Source organism: Sturnira hondurensis, unplaced genomic scaffold (genome assembly GCF_014824575.4).
Source record: "Sturnira hondurensis isolate 20B ecotype Veracruz unplaced genomic scaffold, ASM1482457v3 Scaffold0004322, whole genome shotgun sequence".
Lineage (NCBI taxonomy): Eukaryota > Metazoa > Chordata > Mammalia > Chiroptera > Phyllostomidae > Sturnira > Sturnira hondurensis.
This window is the reverse complement of record NW_028076953.1, coordinates 3,090,364-3,113,316: the sequence shown is the minus strand read 5'-3', so window position 1 is coordinate 3,113,316 and position 22,953 is coordinate 3,090,364. Positions and strand designations below refer to the sequence as shown.

At 37.8% G+C, this 22,953-nt stretch overlaps 1 protein-coding gene across 10 annotated transcripts in view; it reads left to right on the top strand.

The window, feature by feature from the left end:
- The window catches only part of EVI5 (ecotropic viral integration site 5), a 251,238-nt gene that overhangs the window by 221,981 nt on the left and 6,304 nt on the right, over positions 1-22,953 (top strand). Inside the window, exon 20 of one of the 10 annotated variants that reach the window (XM_037045499.1) lies at positions 15,949-15,958. The exons of the other annotated variants lie outside the window; for them this stretch is intronic. Coding sequence (XP_036901394.1) covers positions 15,949-15,958 — 10 coding nt within the window. The remainder of the gene's footprint in view (positions 1-15,948; positions 15,959-22,953) is intronic. 10 annotated transcript variants of the gene reach the window in all.

Here is a 22,953-nt window from a genome sequence, read left to right as displayed (position 1 = left end):
TATTCAGATTCGCTTCTTCCTGATTCAGTTTTAGAAGATTGTATGTGTCTAGGAATTTATCCGTTTCATCCAAGTTGTCCAGTTTGTTGGCATATAGCTGTTCATAATATTTTTTACAATCCTTTGTATTTCTTTGGTGTCAGTTGTTATTTCTCCTTTCACTTCTGATTTTATTTATTTGGGTCCTTTCTCTTTTTTTCTTGATGAGCTTGGTCAAGGGTTTTTCAGTCTTGTTTATCTTCTCAAATATTTCACATATTTATGCTCTGATCTTTATTATTTCCTTCCTTCTGCTTGTTGTGAGATTTATTTGTTGTTCATTTTCAGGTTCTTGTAAGTATAAAGTTAAATTGTTTGTTTGAGCTTTCTCTTGTCTTTTGAAATAGGCCTATAACACTATGAATTTTCCTCTTAGGATTTCTTTCCCAGTGTCCCACAGATTTTGATTGTTGTGTCCTCATTATCATTTGTTTCAAGCTATCTTTTGATTTCTTCCTTGATCTCGTTGTTGACCCATTCATTGTGTAATAACATATTATTTAGCTTCCATGTCTTTATGTGTTTTTCAGTGTTCTTGTGATTTATTTTTAATTTCATAGCATTGTGGTCAGAGAAGATCCTTGATAGGATTTCAGTCTTCTTAAATGTATTGAGACTTGCTTTGTGTCTTAACATGTGGTCTATCCTAGAAAACATTCCATCTGCACTTGAAAAGTATGTGTTTTCTGCTGCTTTAGGTGAAATGCTCTGAAGATGTAAATTAAATCCATTTGATATAGTGTGTCATTTAAGACTGCTGTCTCCTTGTTGATTTTCTTTCTGGAAGATCTATCTATTAAAGTCAAAGGGGTTTTTAAAAACTCAACTATGACTATATTTCTATCAATATCTCCCTTTATATACATCAAGGTGTGCTACATATTTAGGTGCTCCTGTGTTAGGTGTGCAGATGTTTACTAATTTTATGCCCTTTTGTTGGATTGTTCCCTTTATTGTTATATAGTGTCCTTCTTTGTCTCTTACTATAGCCTTGAATTTAAAGTCTGTTTTGTCAAATATAAGTACTGCTACCCCAGCTTTTTTCCCTTTCCTTTTGCATGAGATATCTTTTTCCATCCCTTTACTTTTAGTTTGTGTGTGTTTTTTTATCTGAGATTTGTCTCTTGGAGGCACCATAAATATGGGTCTTGTTTTCTTATCCATTCAGCTACCCTGTGTCTTTTGGTTGGCACATTTAAGGCATTTACCTTTCAAGTGATTATTAATAGATACATATTTAGGGCCATTTTATTTTTAGACTATTTTCCTCTGTTTTTTTACTTTTTTTCTTCTTTTTAAAGCAATCTGTTTACCATTTGTTGCAGTACTTGTTTGGTGTTAACAGACTCCTTTAGATTTTTCTTGTCTTGGAAGCTCCTTATTTCTCCTTCTATTTTAAATGACATCCTTGCTGTGTAAAGTAGCCATGGTTATAGGACCTTGAGTTTCATCACCTTGAATATTTCATACCACTCCCTTCTGGCCTGAAATATGTTTGTTGAGATATCAGATGACAGTCTAATTGGTGCTCCCTTTTATGTAACTACCCACTTTTCTCTTGCAGCTTTTAGGATTCTCTCCTTGTCTTTAAGGCTTATCATTTTAATTATGATGTGTCTCAGTATATGCCTCTTTGGGTTCAACTTGTTTGGGATTCTCTGAGCTTCCTGGATTTGTATGTCTTTTTCCTTCACCTGATTAGGGAAGTTTGGGGTCATTAGTTCTTCAGATAGGTTCTCAATGCCTTGCTTGCTCTCTTCTTCTTCTGGTATTTCCATGATGTGGGTGTTGTTACACTTTATGTTGTCCTAAATGTTTCTTAAGTTCTCATTTTTTTAAATTCTTTCTTTTTGCTGCTGTGCCTGGGTGTTTTTTCTACCTTGTGTTCCAAATCACCAACTCTTTCCTCTGTTTCATCTACCCTACTGTTTATTCCTTTCAGTGTTTTATTTATTTCAGATATTGCTTTCTTTGTTTCTGACTAGTTCTTTTTTATGTTTTCATGTCTTTTTTTCAAGCTGTTGAGCATCCTTATAATATTACTCTAAACTTTCTATCCTATAAATTGCTTGCCTCCACTTCATCTAGCTCTTCTATAGAATTCTCTTGTTCTTTCATTTGGCATCTGTTTCTTGGTCCTCCCATTTTGTCTACATCTTTGTATTTGTTTCTATGTATAAGGTAGATCTGCAAATACTCTGGTATGGGCTTTTGTCAGACACTGCTTGTGACTGGCCCTGGGCAACCTGTTGGCAGTTTTCAGCAATCCACCTCATGTGGCTCCCTCGTCTGGGTCTGGGTGTGTACAGAAGTAATCAGGCTGCACACCTAGTTCAGCTTTTATTAGCACCTGGCCCAGAGGAGGGTCTGCTGAATTCTCATAGAGATTTGCGTTACTTGTTAAACTAATCTGTGATATAGCCTCAAGCTGTGATCAGCAGCCCTGCTTAAGCTCCACAGGGTGGGACAAAGTAATTCCTGTGGGTAGGGCTATTGCTTCCTTCAGGATGATGTCATTCAGAAAGGAGTGCTCACTTGAGAATGATGGCTTCTGCAGTGTGGGGAATGACTCAGCACAGGGATCCAGGCAGCTGGTACTTCCACCAACCTCAGATTCTCCTCAAGCATCTCTAGTCCACTCTGCCCTCCCTCTGCCAGAGCCCAGGTTAAGTGGCTACAAATGAAATTTTGTATAGTGCCCTTTAAGAGACTCTCTGCATCTCCAGCCGTCTCTCCCTGATAGACCAAAAACCCACTGCTTTTCACAGCTGGATACTAACTGGGTTCCTCTCTGGTTTGGGTGCTGAAGGCTGGGGAGCCCAGCTTGGAGTTTAGGCTCCCCTATACTTATCAGGGGAAGCCACCTGGCTGCTGAAATATTCCTGTGGAATTTCATCTGCTGCCCATGGGAGTCCAGCCAGCCTCCTTCGCTTTCCCTACCAGTCTTGTCATGGTGAAGTGGTTTCATAGTCTTTTGTTCAAAACTTTTCTTGAGATTTAACCATATTTTTTTAATATAACAGTAGGTTATTCATTCTAATTACTGTATAAATTTCTCTTTTTTTAAAGATTTTATTTGTCTTTAGAGAGGAAGGGAAGGAGAGAAGAAGAGAAATATCAATGTATGGTTGCTTCTTGTGAGTCCCCTGCTGGGAACTGGCCTGCAACCCAGGGATGTGGCCTGACTGGGAATCGAACCGCGATCGTGTGGTTTGCAGGCCCGTGCTCAATCCACTTAGCTACACCAACCAGGCCAAATTACTGTATACATTTCTTTTGTATAAATATACAGCTATTTATTTGTTTATTCTTCTGACGAGTATTTGGATTATTTCCACCTTGATCTGTTAAGAACATGGCTTCAGCGGTTATGACGATTTATACTCCTGGGAGCGATGAAAACAATTCTTACTGTTCCACATACTCATCAACACGTGGGATTGTCAGTCTTTATCTAATTTTAGGCATTCTTTGGTTGTAAAGAGATTTCTCACTATAGTTTTAATGTGTATTTTGCTTATTACTAATAAGATTGTGTACCTTCCTCCTGGCATCCCGAGCAGTGTTGGCATGTAGTAGGGCACTCCATGAAAATGTTTTAATTACTAAATAATTGTGAATGGCTTGACTGATAAAGTAACATATAAGATGAGATCTAAATGCTTTAAGAAGGTCCTCATGTGCAAAAATTGGTGGAAAGAACATTCTAGGCAAAAGAAAGAACTAACAAAGACATTAGAAAAAAATGAAGTGCACTTGTTGAGAAACCATACTAATTAATTTGGCTGGAGTACAGTAGACAGCGGGGAAAATGGTACGCGTGAATGTTACAAAGTAGACCGAGTCATAGTGCTTTGTAAACTGGAGTAGATAGTTTGGGTTTTATTCTGGTTTAGTGGGAAGCCTTTGGGTGGTTTTAAGAAAAGAGTGATGTGATCTGATTTGCTTTGCCTGCTATATGATGAGTTGTAGGAGAGCAAGAATGGAAGAAGAAATTTGTTAGGAGGGGCTCTTAAAATAATCTAAGAGCGAAGGTGGCTTAGCAGGATGGAAGAGGTGGAAGTGTTAGCAACGTGGATGTGTTAGACATGTGTTTTAGAGGTAGAGAACTTGCTGATGGATTGTACGAGGTATACAAAAGAAGGCAGTCACTGACTCCAGAAACTTCTGACTTGACAATTGAGTGAATGATTGGTGCCATTTATTGAGGTTGGGGGAGGGTTGGGGAAGAGATCAAGAGCTCTTTTTTATGTTAGTGTTGAAATTTGTGTTAAACATTAAAATGAAAATATCAGGTAGTCAATGGACATGGGAGTATGAGGGTCTAAAAAGAGTTCAGGGCTAAAAATAAGTTCAGTTGTCATTGGTATTAAATCACATACATGGATAAATAAAACAGGGTCCAAGACAAGTTTGGACCTAGGAGGGCAGGAGAGCCAGCGAAGGAGACCAAACCACCAATGGGATAGTAAGGGAACTGGCCAGTGTGGAGACGCAGGAGCCTCAGCAAGAAGACTTTCAAGAAAGGAGCTTTTCAAAATAGTTATTTTTATTAGACTTTAAACTTGCCTGATCTTTCTGAAGAACAAATTTATTTAAAAAGATTTCTTCAGCATTTTTTGCCATTTATCAGAGAACGGTGGATGATTTGTGAAAGAATTTAAAAGGCGGTATGGTCTGTTACTGAACAATGACTGAGACCTGAAGAAATTAGAGAAATGTAAAATATTTCAGGACAAGGCTGGCAAACAACCAGACTAGCAAAAACCTGTTACAGGATGCCGTAAACAATATGCAACCCAGACAGGAAACCAGCCTTCTCTCTAAGGGAGCCATTGTGCTGGTCTCCAGTGCCCAGAAGGACTTCTGTCTTCCTGCCCCCTTCGTGGAGGAAGCATTTTTAAGGTGTCATCATTTGGCATGAGAATCTTATTTCTATCAGCCAATTATGAAATTAGGAGTTTGAATAAATAAAAAGGAAATCTGAACAAAGTCCTTACTAAAATTTAGCTTAGAAAATATTTATGTGTGTATTCTTTTTTTTCCCCCTTGAAGGGAGGGAGAAAGAGAGGGAGAGAAACATCAGTGTGCAAGAGATGCATTGATTGGTTGCCTCCTGCACAGCCGCAACTGGGGAAACTGGCCCGCAACACTATTATGTGCCCTGACCAGGATTTGAACTCAGGGCCCCCTGGTTTGCAGGCAGGTGCTCAGTCCACTGAGCCACACTACCCAAGGTGTATATATGTACTCTTCAAGCTTGTAAATTCTGATAACTGTTTCTGTATATCATAGAGCTGTGGATTTAATTAAATACCTACCCAGAAAAGTATTTTAATGTCCTAAATATTCTTAACATGTTTAATATGAATTTTTTCTCATTTTGTTATTAACTTAGAATTTTTGAAATAAGGAACTTTAAAAATCAAATAACAGGCTATTTTTTTGCCCCCTGCACTTACATTTTTCAGTTTAAAAGTAGTTACTAGTACTGGCCAGATGGCTCAGCTGGATGGAGTGTCATCCTGTGCTCCAAAAGGTTGCAGGTTCAGTCCCTGGTTGAGGAATATATGAGAGGCAACCAATGGATACTTCTCTCTCACATCAGTGTTTCTCTCTCCCTCTCTCTCCCTCCCTCCCTCCTGCCCCACTTCATCTCTCTCTAAAAATTCAATAAACATATCCTCAGGTGAAGATTTTTTTTTTAATTTTTAAAGTAGTTAATAAAATTATTTGAACTTGAAAATTTTTTAAGATTTTCTTTATTTATTTGTAGACAGAGAGGAAAGGAAGGAGAAAGAGAGGGAGCAAAACATCAATGTGTGGTTGCCTCTCACATATCCCCTACTGGAGACATGGCCAGCAACCCAGGCATGTGCCCTGACTGGGAATCTAACCAGCAACTCTTTGGTTCACAGGCTGGCGCTCAGTCCACTGAGCTGCACCACCCAGGGCAAGAATTTGAATTTGTTTTTAAAGATGCTTTTTAAAGACCCTTTCAACATTGGTCTTCAAAACCCAGAGTATTAAAGGCAGACAAGAACTTAGTCATTTGGCTCTGAAGTTATTGGCAGCTAATTTTTCTATTTCAAACTGAGTGATACTATCTTGGTTTTTCTTTTAACTGGATGTTTACTGTATACTGACTGTTTTTACTATTCTTTATTTTCTTTTAAATCTTGTAGTGGTCCATGTGTATTACCTAGTTCACAGAGTGGTAACCTAGAATAGACTTGACATTCTCACTCACAAACTGCATTGATAGCAACATGTTATGTCTGGAGGCAGATATAACTTCAAAAATAGTGTTTTCTAATTTTACTGATAATTGAATTTTAGTTTTAGAATTACTTAAGAAAAAGTTCAATACATGAAGTTAAAAGTTTTCATGTATGTTTTTACACTAAAAAGTGCCCAGTTCCCCTGAGTGGTAGATCCTTAATGAAATAAGCCATTTCTCTACACTTATTCTTTCTCTACGTGGAGAAATGGAAAGTGCCACACAGGAGCTCACAGAAGCCTCAGGACAAGTGAAGTGCTTTTCTTTGCTGCGCAAAGCTCCCATGTATATCATGAGAGGTCTTATTTATACAACTACAAAAACTGCTTTATGACCCTTGAATAAAATGTATAGAACTGTTTTTTTAATTTTGAAGCTTCCATTAATTACTTATTTAAATGAGTGTTCTTCATCTATTCCATTTATCTTGGATAAGCAGTCATCTTATTTGAAGTCATAGGATAAAAATTATTGTACAATATACAATATTTTATGTCTGGAATATCACTACATAAAAGACTTAAAGCTGAGATTTCAGATATATATATAATATATATATATATATATATATAAAACCAGACATGTTCTTAAAGTTTATCTAGTTTTTCACATGGTAAATGAGGAAGCTGAGGGCCCAGGAGTTAAGGGACTTACCCAGAATTACGCAGCTAGTTAGTGACAGAGACAGAACTACTGCCCAGCTATTCTGTCTTCAGATCTACTTACCTCACTGCCCTACCACAGTCCTGTCAGCCCACTTAACTATCTCACGCCAGATCCAGTAGGAGTTCCGTGAAGTGTTTAGATGAATAAAAATTAACTACTTATTTCAGATGAGAACCCAACATCTAGCAACTAAAAATCCACTCTAACATAGTATTCTTTACCTTTCTTGCAGCATCAGGTTCTGGGCCTCCTTTTTTTTTTAAGATTTATTTATTTTACTTATTTTTAGAGAGAGGGGGAGGGAGGGAGAAAAAGAGGGAGAGAAACATCAGAGAGAAACATTGATAGGTTGCCTCTCACATGGCCCCAAATGGGGACTCTGTCTGCAACCCAGGCATGTTCCCTGACTGGCAAACCATTGACCCTTCGGTTTGCCATCCAGTGCTCAATCCACTGAGCCACAGCAGCCAGGGCAGGTTCTGGACTTTTTTTGCCATCTGAAGCTGGGGAATAGTCTGACTTATTCCTTCACATTATGCTTCTGAAATCTTAACTTTAAAATATTAGATGATTTACTAAAAATAAAGGCAACTAATTTGACATTTCCAGAAACAGAAAACTAGATAAAAATAGTTCACTCAATTTCATATATACCTCTAATTTTAAAAAAATACAAGCTTTTACTCAATGACATAAATTAGCTCAACTATTCAGTACATTCTGTTTCAAAAGTTCATTATTTAACTGGTGACCAAACTCCCAGCAACTGTTTCTAGATTAATTTTTTTAAATCTCCAGGGCTATATATCTTTCCATTCATTCTTTACCTTCAAAAAGAATGTATAATATACCACATTCAGAAAAAAACTATAATAATACCACACAGGATACATTACTTTTATTCAAAACTTTTAGACCACTTTCTAGTTTAATTCATATTCATAAAAAGAGGGTGTTCTACCCAATTATATGCATCTATATATCCTATTCCTACCATAGGTAAAAAATATTTTTAAATTTCTTAAGGAAAATATATGTTTCTAATAATGGTAATTTCTTTTTTAAAAAATAATGGTAATTTCATTAAGGAACTGGAGTTGAATCATGAGACTATGACACAAACGATAGGCCTGGTAGGAGCAGATAAGGTGAAATAATAAAGCCACTTAGAAAATAAAAAAGAAAAAGCAGCCCTGGCTGGTGTAGCTCAGTGGATTGAACAGCCCTGGCTGGATTGTAGCTCAGCGGGCTGTGAACCAAAGGATCACCAGTTCAATTCCCAGTCAGGGCACATGCCTGGGTTACAGGCCAGGTCCCCAGTGGGGGCCACATGAGAGGCAAGCACACATTGATGTTTCTCTAACTCTCTTTCTCCTTCCCTTTCCCTCTCTCTAAAAATAAATAAATAAAATCTTTAAAAATATATATATATATATAAAAGTAAAGTGAGGAAAGGAATTAGAAACTTGAAGACAAGATACCAAGGAAAGAAGCCCCTTAGAAATATTAACTAAGGTAGTATATGCCTAAAGAAGTTTTGTTGAGGGATTTCTAGGATAAGATCTGGGTGAGCAGCCAACTTAGAGAATGCAGAATCAGTCTGAAACCAGGGGTCTGGAACTGGTACTCAGAGTTACAGAACCGAAGAAACAGCCTCAGGAGATGATTCAGACTTGGATGTTAAGCTGCGTCCTGTGGGATTTCTTCTGTGGTTGTTCCAGACACTGCAGAGTTTGGTGTAGTCTCACTGTTGAGGAACTTACAATGTGATGGGGAAAAGTGTGACAGTTAGTTTAATAAAGGCTATATAGTTATTACTGATAGTGAGTACTTAATAGTTCAGAAATGAGAGATAATGTAGCACTTAATTTCATATGCTTAGGAACCATTTAACCTCTAAATTTCTTGATGGTAAAAATTGTGTCTTATTTAGCCTTATATTCCTTAGAGTCTTTCAAAAGTCCTCAGCGCTGTGAACTCACAGATTCAATCGGTTGTCTTGGTGTTCAACTTGTCCTCTATTTGATCAGTGGGAACTCTTTCCAGCTAGCACCAATTTCTTTTTTCTGTACCTTAAGTGGTCTTTGAGCTTTTCTGTGTTTTCTGACACTAGAGGACAATTTTTTAAAATCCTTATCCAAGGATATGTTTTGTTTTTGTTTTTGTTTTTAGAGGTGGGGAAGTGAAAAAGAAACATTGATCTGTTGCCTCCCATATACACCCCAACCGGGGATCAAACCCACAGCCTCGGTATGCATCCTGACCAGTGATCAAACATGCAACTTTTGGGTTTATGGAATGATGCTCCAACCACCGGAGCCACCCTGCCAGGGCAAGGTGACAAGTTTTTAATAGTACTTTACATCAAATGAGTGTACCTATATGTTCAATAGTATGGTAGTAAAACAATGCTTATTAGTACTGATCTTGTAAATTAGTTCATAAGTGGTCCCAACAATTGCTGCATGACAGTTACATTGGAAACATAAGTCATAAGAAACCACTTCAAGAGAAGCCAGATGCCAAAACACCACTTGAGTTATGAGAAATAGAGGCAGGTGATAATAATCAAAAGGAAATCGAGTCAATGATAAAGCCTATAGCCACATGTTTTATAATTACTTATAGTAGTTCTTCAGCAAATTTAATTCAGTAAGGGTGGAAAAGGCTTTTTCTTTTTTTAGCATTCCCATGAATAGATCATCTAAGAGCATACTCTTAGATCTTACTAATAGGGTGTGCTTGAAGATTTCATTCAACCTGATAGAGGCAACCAAAATTAGCTACAGTTTTAAAATCCAGTGAACTTACTCCTGTACTCAGGTTTCGAGTGTTAATTTTTTAAATGTATTTATTTAAAAGCTAATTATCTCCACTCTGCATCTAACTCTTAATTTTCTCCTTTCTCCTTTTATTATCATGCCAGTGTGAACTTTTAAACACATCCATAGAACATAAAAGACAGGGGAAAAATAGATATCCATGTAATTTATGAGGTTCTTAATAGCACTTTGGGGTTATTGTTTTTTGTTGTTGTTGAGTTTGATTTTTTATTTGACAGGTTTAGTTTTGTGTCTGGATTTTGTGTCTGCTCTCCATCTTACTACGTGGTTGAGAAACGGTCATCTTTAGAAGAGTGGAACTGTGAGCGGGGCCTAGCTCTGCCACTGACCCACTGTGACCTCAGGATGCCAGCTTACTTCATATATTCGTTCAGGCAGTGCTCATTTGAACATCTTTTAGCTCCCAGGCATCCTCAGGCCTTGCCTCAGTTTCTGCATTCCAGAAGTTATAAAGCCCTTTCCATTCCAGTTCCATGCTAGATGTATAAAATTAGTAGCCCCGGCTGTTAAGGAGTTCAGACTGGTAGGGAAGACAGTCAGTGTGGGCAGTGCTGTTGGTAGAACCACCATGGCCTAGAAACAGGTCACAGAGTCTCTCAGTGTGTATTGGAGGAGCAGATGATAGCCAGAAAAAGGAGAGTGGCCATCACATGCAAAGGTTTGGAGGCAAGTCAGCTCACATGGGAGGCTGAGAACAAGCAGCTGTAAAAAGCGAGAGGAGAATCAGTAGGGGGGGCACCTCTGAAACCAGAGACTTTTCCTGACCAGATCATTTGTAGTGTGTGGCACCAAAAGTAGCATTCATGGAGATTGATCTCATGAATGAAGCTTTCTTAATCAAACAAGAGGAAATTTATAAAATATAATCTTCTTCCTTGATTATATTTTGAATTATATTCCTTTTAAAGCCTGAGTCCAAATTATGCATCTCAGAGCCAGTTTTAATCTTTTCAATCTTATTTAGATACTCCTTTGCTAGTGTTTACCAAGCTACCCAACACTTAACACTTGTTTTGGGTTTTTTTTTTAAGATTTTTATTTATTTATTTTTAGAAAGGGGAAGGGAAGGAGAAAGAGAGTTAGAGAAACATCAGTGTGTGGTTGCCTCTCATGTGGCCCCCACTGGGGACCTGGCCTGCAACCCAGGCATGTGCCCTGACTGGGAATCGAACCAGCAACCCTTTGGTTCGCAGCTTGCGCTCAATCCACTGAGCTACACCAGCCAGGGCTTAACACTTGTGTTTTAGTGCTATATATTCTTAAATATTAGTCCAGTTTCCTCAACTATACCAGGATTTCAAAATATAGTCAATCATTTGAAAAGCCTTATTTTTTTGCATCAAGTAATTGAATTGTCAAATGCTAGATTTTTAGAAAAAGAAACAGTAACATAGTATTCAAATTAAGAACATTTGAAAATGTGCTCCCCAACTTTGTGTCAATTAAAGAAGATTTGACTAAAGATGAATAGCTAGCTCTCTCAGATTTATAAATACTAAAAATTTGACACTGTGGTTGAAAGTCTTTAGTGCAGTAAATCATGTGCTTTTCATGAACCGTATCTCACAGATGCAGTTGGAGGTGAGATAATCAGATTTTTACTCCCTACTAGCTGGACAGCTGCAATGTCGTACCAATAAAATGTGTCAGAGAGTTGGTGCCACTTTGCTGCCTGTCTGATTTAAGTGGTTGTGGTCAGTCTGAGGAACCTGTGATATGATAAGATAGCATTCATTAGGTCATGTGGTTTGCAAGTGCCCAATCTTAACTAAGCAGCCTGTGAGCCCTCAGAATGAGGAAGAGGGAATACTGACCTTGTCTTTTTGAAAGCTTATTCTGTGTTCACTGACACAATAGAGTGTGTGGTTATATATGTATATTGTGCATTTTTTAAATTATTTTTTGTCAGGAGTTGGTTTTAGTTTCTGAAAATGAGTATTATAAATGCATCCATCTTCTTTTACTTAATCAAAAGCATTATATTTTTATTATGAACCTTTTCTGCCTATTTAAACGAAGTAGCCACCATTTTTTTTTTTACTCTTGAAGAAAAATGTGGATGTTGAAAATTAACATTGTTGGTGCCTTTTTTTTTCATTCAATTCAATTTTCTTCATTGCCTAAATAGAAAATTGTTTATTTTCAGTTTGGCAATAGCTCCATTGGAAACACACCCACAAAATAGCTATTTATACACACATGCATGCATATATGAGCATATACCTTTAACGTATAGTTCACATCAGCATAGCTCACCCATTTAAAGTATACAATTCAGTATTTTTAGTATATTCACATTTTTATCAATCTAAAAGTTAATCCTACTTCCATTAGCAGTCATTCCTCATTTCGCCCGAACTTCCTTCATTCAGCCCTAAGCAACCAATAATCTACTTTCTATCTCTATAGATTTCCCTATTCTGGACATTTCATTTAAATGCAATTATATGATATATTGTTATCTGTGGTTGGTTTCTTTTACTTAGCATAGTATTTTCAGAGTATTTTCATAGTATGCACATCCATGTTATAGCATGTGTCAGTACTTCTTTCCTTTTATTGCCTAATAACAAACATTTCACCATATAGGTACCCCACATTTTATTGACCCATGGGTCAGTTGATGGACTTTTGAGTTGTTTTCACTTTTTGGCTGTTACAGATAATCCTGCTGTGAGCACTGATGTACAGGTTTCTTTGTAAGCATGTTTTCATTTGTCTTGACTATATTCTTAGTGGAATTGCTGGGTCATATGGTAATTCTCTGTTTAACCTTTCGAGGAACTGCCATATTGCTTTCCAAAGCAGGCGTGTCGTTGTACCCTCCTACCACCTGTGTATGAAGGTTCCAGTTTCTCTACATCCTTGCCAATACTTGTTACTGTCTCTCTTTTTTATTGTGGCCATCCAAGTGTGAATGTCACCTCATCTAAGTTTTGATTTGTATTCTCCTGATGGCTAATGATATTGGGCATCTTTTCATATGTTTAGGGACCAGTTATATGTTTAGAGAAATATCTGTTCAAAACCTTTTCTCATGTCACATTGGGTTGTCTTTTTATAATTACATTAGAAGAGGTCTTTATATATTTTATTTTTATTTTTTTAAATATTTTATTTATTTATTTTTAGAGAGAGGGGATGGGAAGGAGAAAGAGTGGGAGAGAAACATCAATGTGTGGTTGCCTCTCACATGTCCCCTACTGAGGACCTGGCCTGCAACCCAGGCATGTGCCCTGACCGGGAATCGAACCAGTGACCCTTTGCTTCCCAAGCTTTCTCTCAATCCACTGAGCTACACCAGCCAGGGCAGGTCTTTATATATTTTAGATTCAAGTCCCTTATCAGGTAAATGGTTTAAAATTTGGTTAAGTGATTGGATGGACTGATAAAACCTATGATTCATTTTCATGAGGATATTGTGCTAAAGTTTTGAATTTTTTCAGTGCTTCAGCTAAAGGTTAAATCAAATGAAATGTACGCGGTACTTTGATGTAGCTTTACAAGTTCAGAGTGAAACAAGTGTGAAGTGATTTATTTCCTGTACTTGGTCATAAATTTACATAGAACCTCATATATTCCTAACCTCATCACCATTGACATTAGACTACCGTCTAAATAGTGTTAATGGTTTCGATTTTATCACGATATATCAGCTGCCAGGAAGAGGACAATGGCAGTTTGATTTTGTTTGACCCACTACACTGGATAAATCTAAATATGCGCTATAGAGAGACTGGGAGTTCTCTGTAAGTGACTTTCATTTCTTCCCCTCTCTCCTTCTCTAGTAATAAATGCATAGTGTCAGTTTCTTCAATTTTAAACTTTCCACCTTTTTCACTTATTAATGTGGGTACACATTTTGCTTATAAAAATGAGTCTTAACTAGTGTATTTTATACATTTACCATAGAATCTATACATGAAAAAAATTTTGATTGTATTATCTGGTTTCTAAAAAATGATGTACTTAGATTAAAGCCAGAAACACTTTTAGCATTGTGTATTTTATATTCTTTCAATAAAATTCTTGAATTTTTAAACAATCTTTTAAGTATCATAGGTCTTACTTTTGCTTTGTCTATGTAATGCAGTGATCAAAAAGTCATGACCTCCAATTGATCAGTTTTATTTGTTTCCTGTTCTGATTCACTGGAAATCTTTTGGTTTGTGTGCTTGTTTTAATCTCTGTCATGTGTATAATTTTGTTTTTAAAGAAGCTGATAATTAAGAATAAATTCAGCAGATCATTTCCCATTTTCATTTATATAAATTTCAAAACTGAGAAAACTGTTCTGTAAAGAATTCAACAAAATTACTGATTGAACTTTCAGAGGAAAAATAAAGCCTCTAGAACTTAGAAATACAAATCTATGTGATTATTGGACTTCATGTCCATCTTCATGTCCATATAGTGTTTAGTTATTTAACACTTTGTACATCAGTTTCTGAAATATCACACTTAGCTTTAGAAGCTGTGTAACTCTGTATTTTACAGATTGGTTACACAAACCTCAGTGTACAAGTAGGAGCTTTTATGATCTGATATGACTCAGTCCTGGAAACTTACTGCAACTGTTTTGCACTTCACTTGGTAGTATCACATGACTCATTTCAGTGGTTCAAGCCCTGTCTAGTAGTGATCAAAGTTCATTTGGTTAGGGGTTTTTTTTGGTATGTGGATGATTTTTTCCACTTTGTTGTGGATTGGTAGTCTTTCAAAATACTCAGTGCAGTTCTTATTCTTTTGAATCTGAGAAAGTAGTAGTTGTACTCTTCAACCTCCAATCACGCACAGGGGAAAAAATGTTAACTTGAATATGCATGGAAGTACTTTTAACTGTAAAGCATCATGTAAATCTAAGGGTTTACTTGTTTAGTTTATTTTTCAATTGCAGTTTACATTCAATATGATTTTGTATTAGTTTCAGGTATACAGCATAGAAGTTAGACAATTATGTACTTTACAAACTGTTCCCCCTGATATTTCCAACTGGCATCATACATGGTTATCACAATATTATTGACTATATTTCCTACACTGTACTTTACATCCTGTGACTGTTTTGTAACCACCAATCTGTACTTCTCAGTCCCTCCACCTTTTTACTCGGTTCCCCAACCCCCTTCCCTTTGGCAGCCATCGGTCTGTTCTCTGTACATGAGTCTGTGTCCGTTTTGTTTGTTCATTTATGTTGTTTTTTTAGATTCCATATATAAGTGAAATGTATGGTATTTGTCTTTCTCTGACTTGCTTATTTCATTTAGCATTATATATCTAAGGGTTTATCATTAATTCTTGTTCCCCAATACACTAAAATTGAGGAAGAATAATCTGTTGTATCTCTTTAAAACCAACTGTAAAAATCAGCCCTAACTTTTTCGAGTTTTGGTATTCTGTAATGTGCTGAAAGAAAACAAACACATGGAGAACGTCGGTCCTTTGTCCACATGGACACTAGCTCAGGTGATCAATTTTTTTTAGCATAGACTTCTCTATTATTTATTAAGTTATACTTAAAGTCCTTAAATCTCCAAAACTATGACATTTCTCTGTTTTAGAAAAGAAAATTCTGTCTTAACCTTTAGTGCTTTAGGTTAGCTAATGAAGTAGACTAATGAAAAAAATTTTGAACACTTAGGTACCCTTAATGTTTATGAAGTCCTTTGGGAATATTCATCCCTGCGGGTTCTCCCTGCTTTAAAATTGTAATGATAATTTTTCTGTAAAATAGCTGTAAGAGCTTTTAATGCTCTTTTTTAGTGTTTGAATTTTTACCATCATGCAGTTAGAAACTCTGCTGTTTCCTGTCAAAACCTACGTTCATCAGACTATGAACATGACAGTTTCCTGTTTTCTTATTAACTATACTGTATTCTGTGCTTTATTCTTTAAAGTTACATAATATCTTAGCTTGTCACTTTCCTTTTCTATTTACTAAATGTTTTCTTAGGTCAGCATTGTTCATACATGCAGAGAAATCGTAAAGTCTCATCTCTTTGTTGTTAGATGATTTTGTTAAGTTGTAATGAATATGTTAGAATATCTTCAGTATTATTTAAATACTACATGTTTTCACTTTTTTTACTCTGTCTCTTAATGCATAACATGATGAAGCAGTCCACATCAGGTAAGAAACAGTACATTGTTTGGAGAATATATAGAATATATATATATATAATACTAATATATAATATATATATATATTAATACTCCCATCTGTCTGCTTATTAATATTTTGATTCAGCATTTAAGAGGATGGGATGAGTAATCAGTACTTGAGGGCTTTTTTCGAGAATCCTGCCGTCTTTTCAGTGTAGTTCATCAACATTTCTTATGTTCCGACTCTTGTCAAGTCAGAATGCCAAGTTCTGGGATACCAAAATGATTAAGAAACAATCCCCACCAGCAGGGGCTAAAAGAAGTAGGATATATGTACAGCAGTCAGTCATTCCATACTTTTTCAGGCAGTGCTAATTTTAGATATTTAATTCCAGTGTTAAATCATATAATTTGAAAAAACCTATCTATAAACAATACACTCAAATATGCCAGTTCTGTCCAGAAGGTATCCAGCCATATAATATGAAAAATAGAAACATTTCTTAAAGAAGATATAAGATATAAGAAACATTGTACATAGGACAGTGTCGCCTCAGTCTCCTTCAAAGTAGGCACCTGGGGACCTCACACAGTTCTCCGAATCACCATCAGCTGCCCTGTCATATTTTCCTGAATCTCATTGACAGTCTGAAGTCTCTTTCCTTTCAAAGGTGGTTTTAGTTTGGGGAAAAGCCAGAAGTCTCAGGGCACCAAATCTGGACTGCAGGGGGACTGAGTCACCTGGGTGATTTGATGTTTCACCAAAAAACTCTGCATGAGACGTGATGCATGAGCAGGTGCATTGTTGTGATGAAGCTGCCAGTCACCAGTTGCCCGTCACTGGGCCTTCTGAATCATCCAAATAGTTTCCACAGAGGAATGTTCAAGCTTAAAGCAAAATTTAAGGTAGATTCATTGCTCTATTCACTCAGTCATTTTCAATGCAATAGCCACACAGTACACATGCTCATTCAATTGCATCTACCACCCTCACTGACTAGTACAATGAAGTCTTCATTGTTCACACATGCACATTCCAGTCCACTCTCCTTGGCTGCCAGGTTACATGGATGTCACATAAACCATTCTCATTATATTAACAATGGTTGGACTTTTCCTGGAGAGACCTTATATATGTGTATGTCAATTAATAAAATATATTAAAGTACTCATTAAATTATTTATGGCTGTTGATTTATTTAAAATGTTACAAAAATTATAAAAATTTTTATTAAAATGCTAATATTTGAAACAATGTCAAAATAACAGACTAAGAAATTCAGTAGACACAGTGAGAAATGTTGTTTTTAGATTTATACCCTGCCTTGTTGCCCACAGATTCCTGAGGGAGTTTGCATGAATGCTTATAATATAAAAATAACTTAATATTAGGTTAATTAAATCAAGTGAAATTGCTCATACTTGCCTTTCACTTACAAAAGTTACAATAGCACGGGGTTCAATATAATAGTTAAAAGAATTTGTTTTAAGGCAACCTCTGGTAAAATCAGAGTTGATATTATCACACGAAAATGTACAGTGTCAGGTGGAAGTTTGGAGACTCAGGGAGAACAGCTTTCTGAGGACACGGCCACATGGTTGCAGGAGCCCACCTGCATCGGGGGCTGCTGAAGGTTGGGGTGTCTGTGGCAATTTCTTAAAATGGGAGAACAGTACAGTTTGCCCCATCAATGGACTCTTCAGGAACAATTTCTCCATGGCACAAGTGCTGTTTAATAGCATTTCACACACAGTAGAACTTTCAGAGTTGGAGTCAGTCCTCTCAGACACTGCCACTGCTTTACCAACTAAGTTTATGTAATCGAAGTCCTTTGTTGTCATTTAACAATCTCCACAGCATCTTTAGGAGTAGATTCCAGCTTAAGAAACCACTTTCTTTGCTCATCTATAAGAAGCACCTTCTCATTCATTAGTTTTATCATAAGATTGCAGCAGTTCAGTCATGCCTTCAGGCTCCACTTCTGATTCTGATTTTCTTGCTGTTTCCAGCACATCTGCATTTACCCCTTCCACTGAAGTTTTGAACCCGTCAAAGTCATCCAAGAGGTTTAGAATCAACTTCTTCCAAACTCCTGTTAATACTGTTGTTTTGACCTCATCCCATGAATCATGAATGTTTTTAGTGGCACCTAGAATGGTGAATCCTCTTCAGAAGGTTTCTGTTTGTTTTGCCAGATTCACGAGAAGAATCACTGTCTGTGGCATCCATAGCTTTATGAAATGTATTTCTTAAATAGTAAGACTTGAACATCAGAATTCCTCCTTGACCCATGGGCTGCAGGACGGGTGCTGTGTTCCCAGGCATAAAACAACATTAATCTCATTGTATATCTCCACCAGAGCTTTTGGGTGACCAGGTGTCATGTTGATGAGCCGTAATATTTGGAAAGGAATTTTTTTTTCTGAGCACAGGCAAAGTGGACTCAGCATAATTCTTAAAGGTCCTAGGATTTCTTGAAAGATAAATGAGCAATGGCTTCAACTTAAAGTCACCAGCTGCATTGGCCCCTAACAAAGAGGGTCAGCCTGTCCTTTGAAGCTTTGAAGCCCAACATTGACTTCTCTCTAGCTACGAAAGGCCTTCCTACATGACCTCTTCTTACAGCATAAGGCTGTTTTGTCTAAGTGGAAAATCTGTTGTTTAGAGGAGCTACCTTCATTAGCTTAGCTAGGTCTTCAGAATAACTTGCTACAGCTTCTGCATCAGTACTTGCAGCTTTACCTTGCACGTGCATATTATGGAGACAGCTTCTTTCCTTAAACCTCACAAACCAACCTATGCTAGCTTCAAACTTTTCTTTGGCAGCTTCCTTACCTCTCTCAGCCTTCATAGAATTGAAGAGAGTGAGGCCTTTGCTCTCTTCACTGAAGATTAGGCTTTAGCCTAAAGAAATCTTGTGGCTGGATTGATCTCTATCTAGACCACTACAACTTTCTCCATATCAGCAATAAGGCTATTTCACTGTCTTATCCATGTATTCATGAAAGTAGCACTTTTAATTCCCTTCCAGAACTTTTTTTGCATTCACAACTCGGCTAACTTACGTAGTGTAAGAGACTTCACTTTAAGGCCTATCTCAGCTTTTAACATGCCTTCCTCACTAAGCTTAATCATTTCCAGCTTTCAAGTTAAAGTGAGAGCTCTGCAACTCTTCTTTCCCTTGAACACTTAGGGGCCACTGTAGGGTTATTACTTGGCCTAATTTCAATATCGTTGTGTCTCAGAGAATAAGGAGGCCTGAGGAGAGGGGGAGAGGCATGGAAGGGGGGCACAACCAGTTAGAGCCATCATAATACACAACATTTGCCAATTATGGGTATGGTTCATGGCTCCCCCACGAAATCACAAAAGTGATATCAGAGATTACAGATCACAACTCCGACCCGTGTGGATCAGTTGGTTGGAGCACTGTCCCATAAACTGAAAGGTTGCCGGTTTGATCCCCAGTCAGGGTGCTTACAGGAGTCAGTCAATCAGTGTTTGTCTCATATTGATGTTTTTCCCTGTCTCTTTCTCTTTCTAAAAGCAATGAAAAAATGTCCTCAACTGAAGATTTTTAAAAAACGATTGACCACAGATCACCATAACAAATGAAATAATACATCATGCACAGCTTAACAATGGGGATGCCTCCTGAGAAATGTGTCATTAGGTGATTTTGGCATTGTGCGAACATCATAGAGCGCCCTTACACAAGCCTAGATGGGAGAGCCTACTATACACTTATGATATGGCCTATGGCTCCTGGGCTACAGACCTGTACAGGATGTTACCATACTGAATATTGTAGACATTGTAACACAATGTAAGCATTTATGTATCTAGACATATCTTAAAATAGAAAAAGTACAGTAAAAATACAGTATAAGAGATAAAACATGGTGCCCATGTATAGGGTACTTACCGTGAATGGAGTTTTCGAGGCTGGGAGTTGCTCTGAGTGAGCCAGTGAGGGAGTGGTGAGTGCATGTGAAGGCCTGGGACGTCACACTGCTGTACACTTTGTAAACACTGTGCACCAGCATTGCCACAAACACGAATATTGCATTGCATTACAGCGTTGCAGTGACGACAGCAGCACTGGGCGGTGGGAGTTTTTCAGCTCCATCCTATTTATATGCGATACATAGTTGCAGCACATGGCTGTGAGGAAAAAGTCTGAGATATTGTGAGAATTACCAAAATGTGATGCAGAGTGAGCAGATACTCCCGGGAAAGTAGTGCTGATAGACTTGCTCAGTGAGGAGTTTCCACAAACCTTCAATTTGTAAGAAATGCAGTATTTGTGAGTGCAGAAAAGCAAAGGATTTGGAGTGTGTTGGTATTCAGAATCAACATCATTAGTTTTCATTTACATCATTAAGTCTATATAAATTCACAGTGGAACATCAAGCGCACAGGTGCTTAAGTGTGCAACTTCCCAGGCCTGTCCTCTGGAGTGGAGACCCAAGGCAGGCCGGGAAGTCTGATTTTCACAAGTGTCCAAGATGGTCTTATCAGGGAGTTTGGAAAATAATGTGGGGGGTGGGGATGCGGTGAAGAGAGTAATTGTTTTTCTGACTCTATTTGAAACAGCTTGTTGAGATAAAATTTACATATAAAGTTCTTTCATTTTTAAGTGTAAAATTTAATGGCTTTGGGTGTATTTACAGAGTTGTACAACCATACCACATTCTAATTTTTGGAATATTTCTGTCACCCCCAAAAGAAGCCTCATGTCTGCTTGCAGTCACTCCCTTTCTCCTTCCTTCTTCCCCAGTCCCCAGACCCCGGCACCCGCTGGTACCTACCCTCTGTCTCTATGGACTTGTCTGGTCTGGATGTTCAACGTAAATGGAGTCCTATGGTGTGTCATCTTTTGTGTCTAGTGTCTTTGACTCACCTTGATGTTATTGAGGTTCATCCATGTGTTAGTACTTCATTCCTTTTTATTGCCAAATAATACTCAATTGTATGAAAACAATACCTTAATGTGATTATTCTACATGATACATTTATTCAAATGATTGTCTATTTTTTCATTTTCTCATAGGGTATGTTTTCATATGTGTAACTCTCCTCTAGCTCCATGTAAATCCCGTGATGTGTTCATCTCTTCTATTCAGACAATTTAGTTGTACTATTAACTTCTTCTTGTTGAAGAAATCTTTCATCCAGCCTGCTCCAGTCCACTTCAGTGAGGACCAGGCGCCTGGAGAGGTGTTTTCTCATCTTAGGGATTCCTTTTGCTTCACTTTCTTTTTCCCCCACCCCCGATCAAAAACAAAAGGGTGTCTTTTTCTTTCTTCGTATACTTCAATTTGGTGGAGCAAATCACCACTCTTTCTTTAAAATAAAAAAGGGTTTATAGGAGATGAACCTTATCTGATTTTGGTTCTCATGATTCACCCAAAAGAGGGTTATCTTTGAGGGGGGAGGTTAAGTCCTTGCAGCTCCTCACTCATTGTAGCCTCACACTTAATTTATAGTTTGAGAATAAAAAAACTAAGAATTAAAATTTTAAATGTAAATTAGAACTTATTTTTTTCTCAGAATTTTGAAGGTGACTCTTAATCTTTTACACAAAACATGTTTTTGTTTGGGGCCGGATGCGTCATTTCCTTCTTTGAGCCCAGGGCCCCGCAGTCTCACTGCAGTGTGACGTGGGATGGTTCCTACAATCCAGTGTCCCATCTACTTCATAGGTCTTTTCTGTCTCAAAGTTCATGTTTTTCATATTAGAGAAATTTATGTCTGAGATCTCTTTCTATGTGTTTGTGTGTTTTATGATCTCTTTTTTAGAGTATTCTGTTCTTTTTACACGGATGCGGTGTCTTCAGAGAAAATAAAGGATTTTTTTAAAGTTTTCTTCTCCCAGATAGTCTGGTAACATTGGACTGTTTGCTCAAACCCTGACTAGAGAGCTTGCAAAGCTGGCAGGAAGTTCTGAGTGGCCGGGCAGGGTCTGTGGAGCATGACTGTTGCCGCAGGCAGCCTCGCTGAGACTTCTCGCGAAGGAATTCCAAAATGTGCCAGAGAAGAATCCTTTTACTTACAGTTCCAAGACGTCCTGGTGCCTCTTGTTTCCTTGGTGAATCCCAAAAGCACTTCCAGACACATTTGGTCACTTTAAAGCCTATGTTTAAATTCACCCAGAAAACGAGCACCTTTTTTTTTTCCTTTTCCATGATGGGAATTTATTACTAGCATTTGACAAAGTTGTTACTGTTGTCAGTGTCATGAAGCCATTTCTTTAACCAAAAATGAGAACAGACAGTGGGCCCAAAAGGTGTGCTGAAGTGTGTGTGTATCCTTTCAAGACAGAGCTTTTGTCAAATTCCTAGTCCCACATGTGACCCACGAGAGATGCCAAATGAAACCCACAGACCAGCACTAGGCTCCCTGGAGCAGCGGTCCTGACCCTGGACGTGCATCACAGCTGTTCAGTTTCTCTGGCCACACGCGTCCCTAGGCCCAGGAGGCAGAAAGTTTCAGGAAAGATGTTTAAACTGCTCCCGCCTGGTGGGTGGAGTCGGCCCAGCTTGGTCATGCTGTTGAAAGGCAGTGTCCGTGTGTCTACACCAGACACACAGAACATGTTCTTAGTTCAAAGGCATGTTTGTCCTGAATTACAAAGAGTCCATGTCAGGTGAGTCAGCTTCCTTCTGACTCCATCCCAGTTGGTTGGTGCAGAGGGTCTACCACAGTGATTCTCAAACCAAGGACATCAGAATCTCCTGAGATACTTGTTAAAAATGTAGATTCTGGCATTTCACTCTTGAGTTTTTTTCCTGAGATGTGGGAAGTAGTTCTACATTTTTAACAGTCATTCTCTGTGGTCCTGATGCAGATGACCAGGGGACCACACTTTGAGATGCGCTGTCTAAGTTTGCTCTCCATAATATCCCTGAAAGTTTTGCGGGGAGGGTTTGGATGAGGGGGCTAGTTATTGACTTTTTGTTATTTTTTTAAGTTTTATTAGCTCCTAAAAGTTGGGTAGTAAGGATAAGCAGTACAGCTCT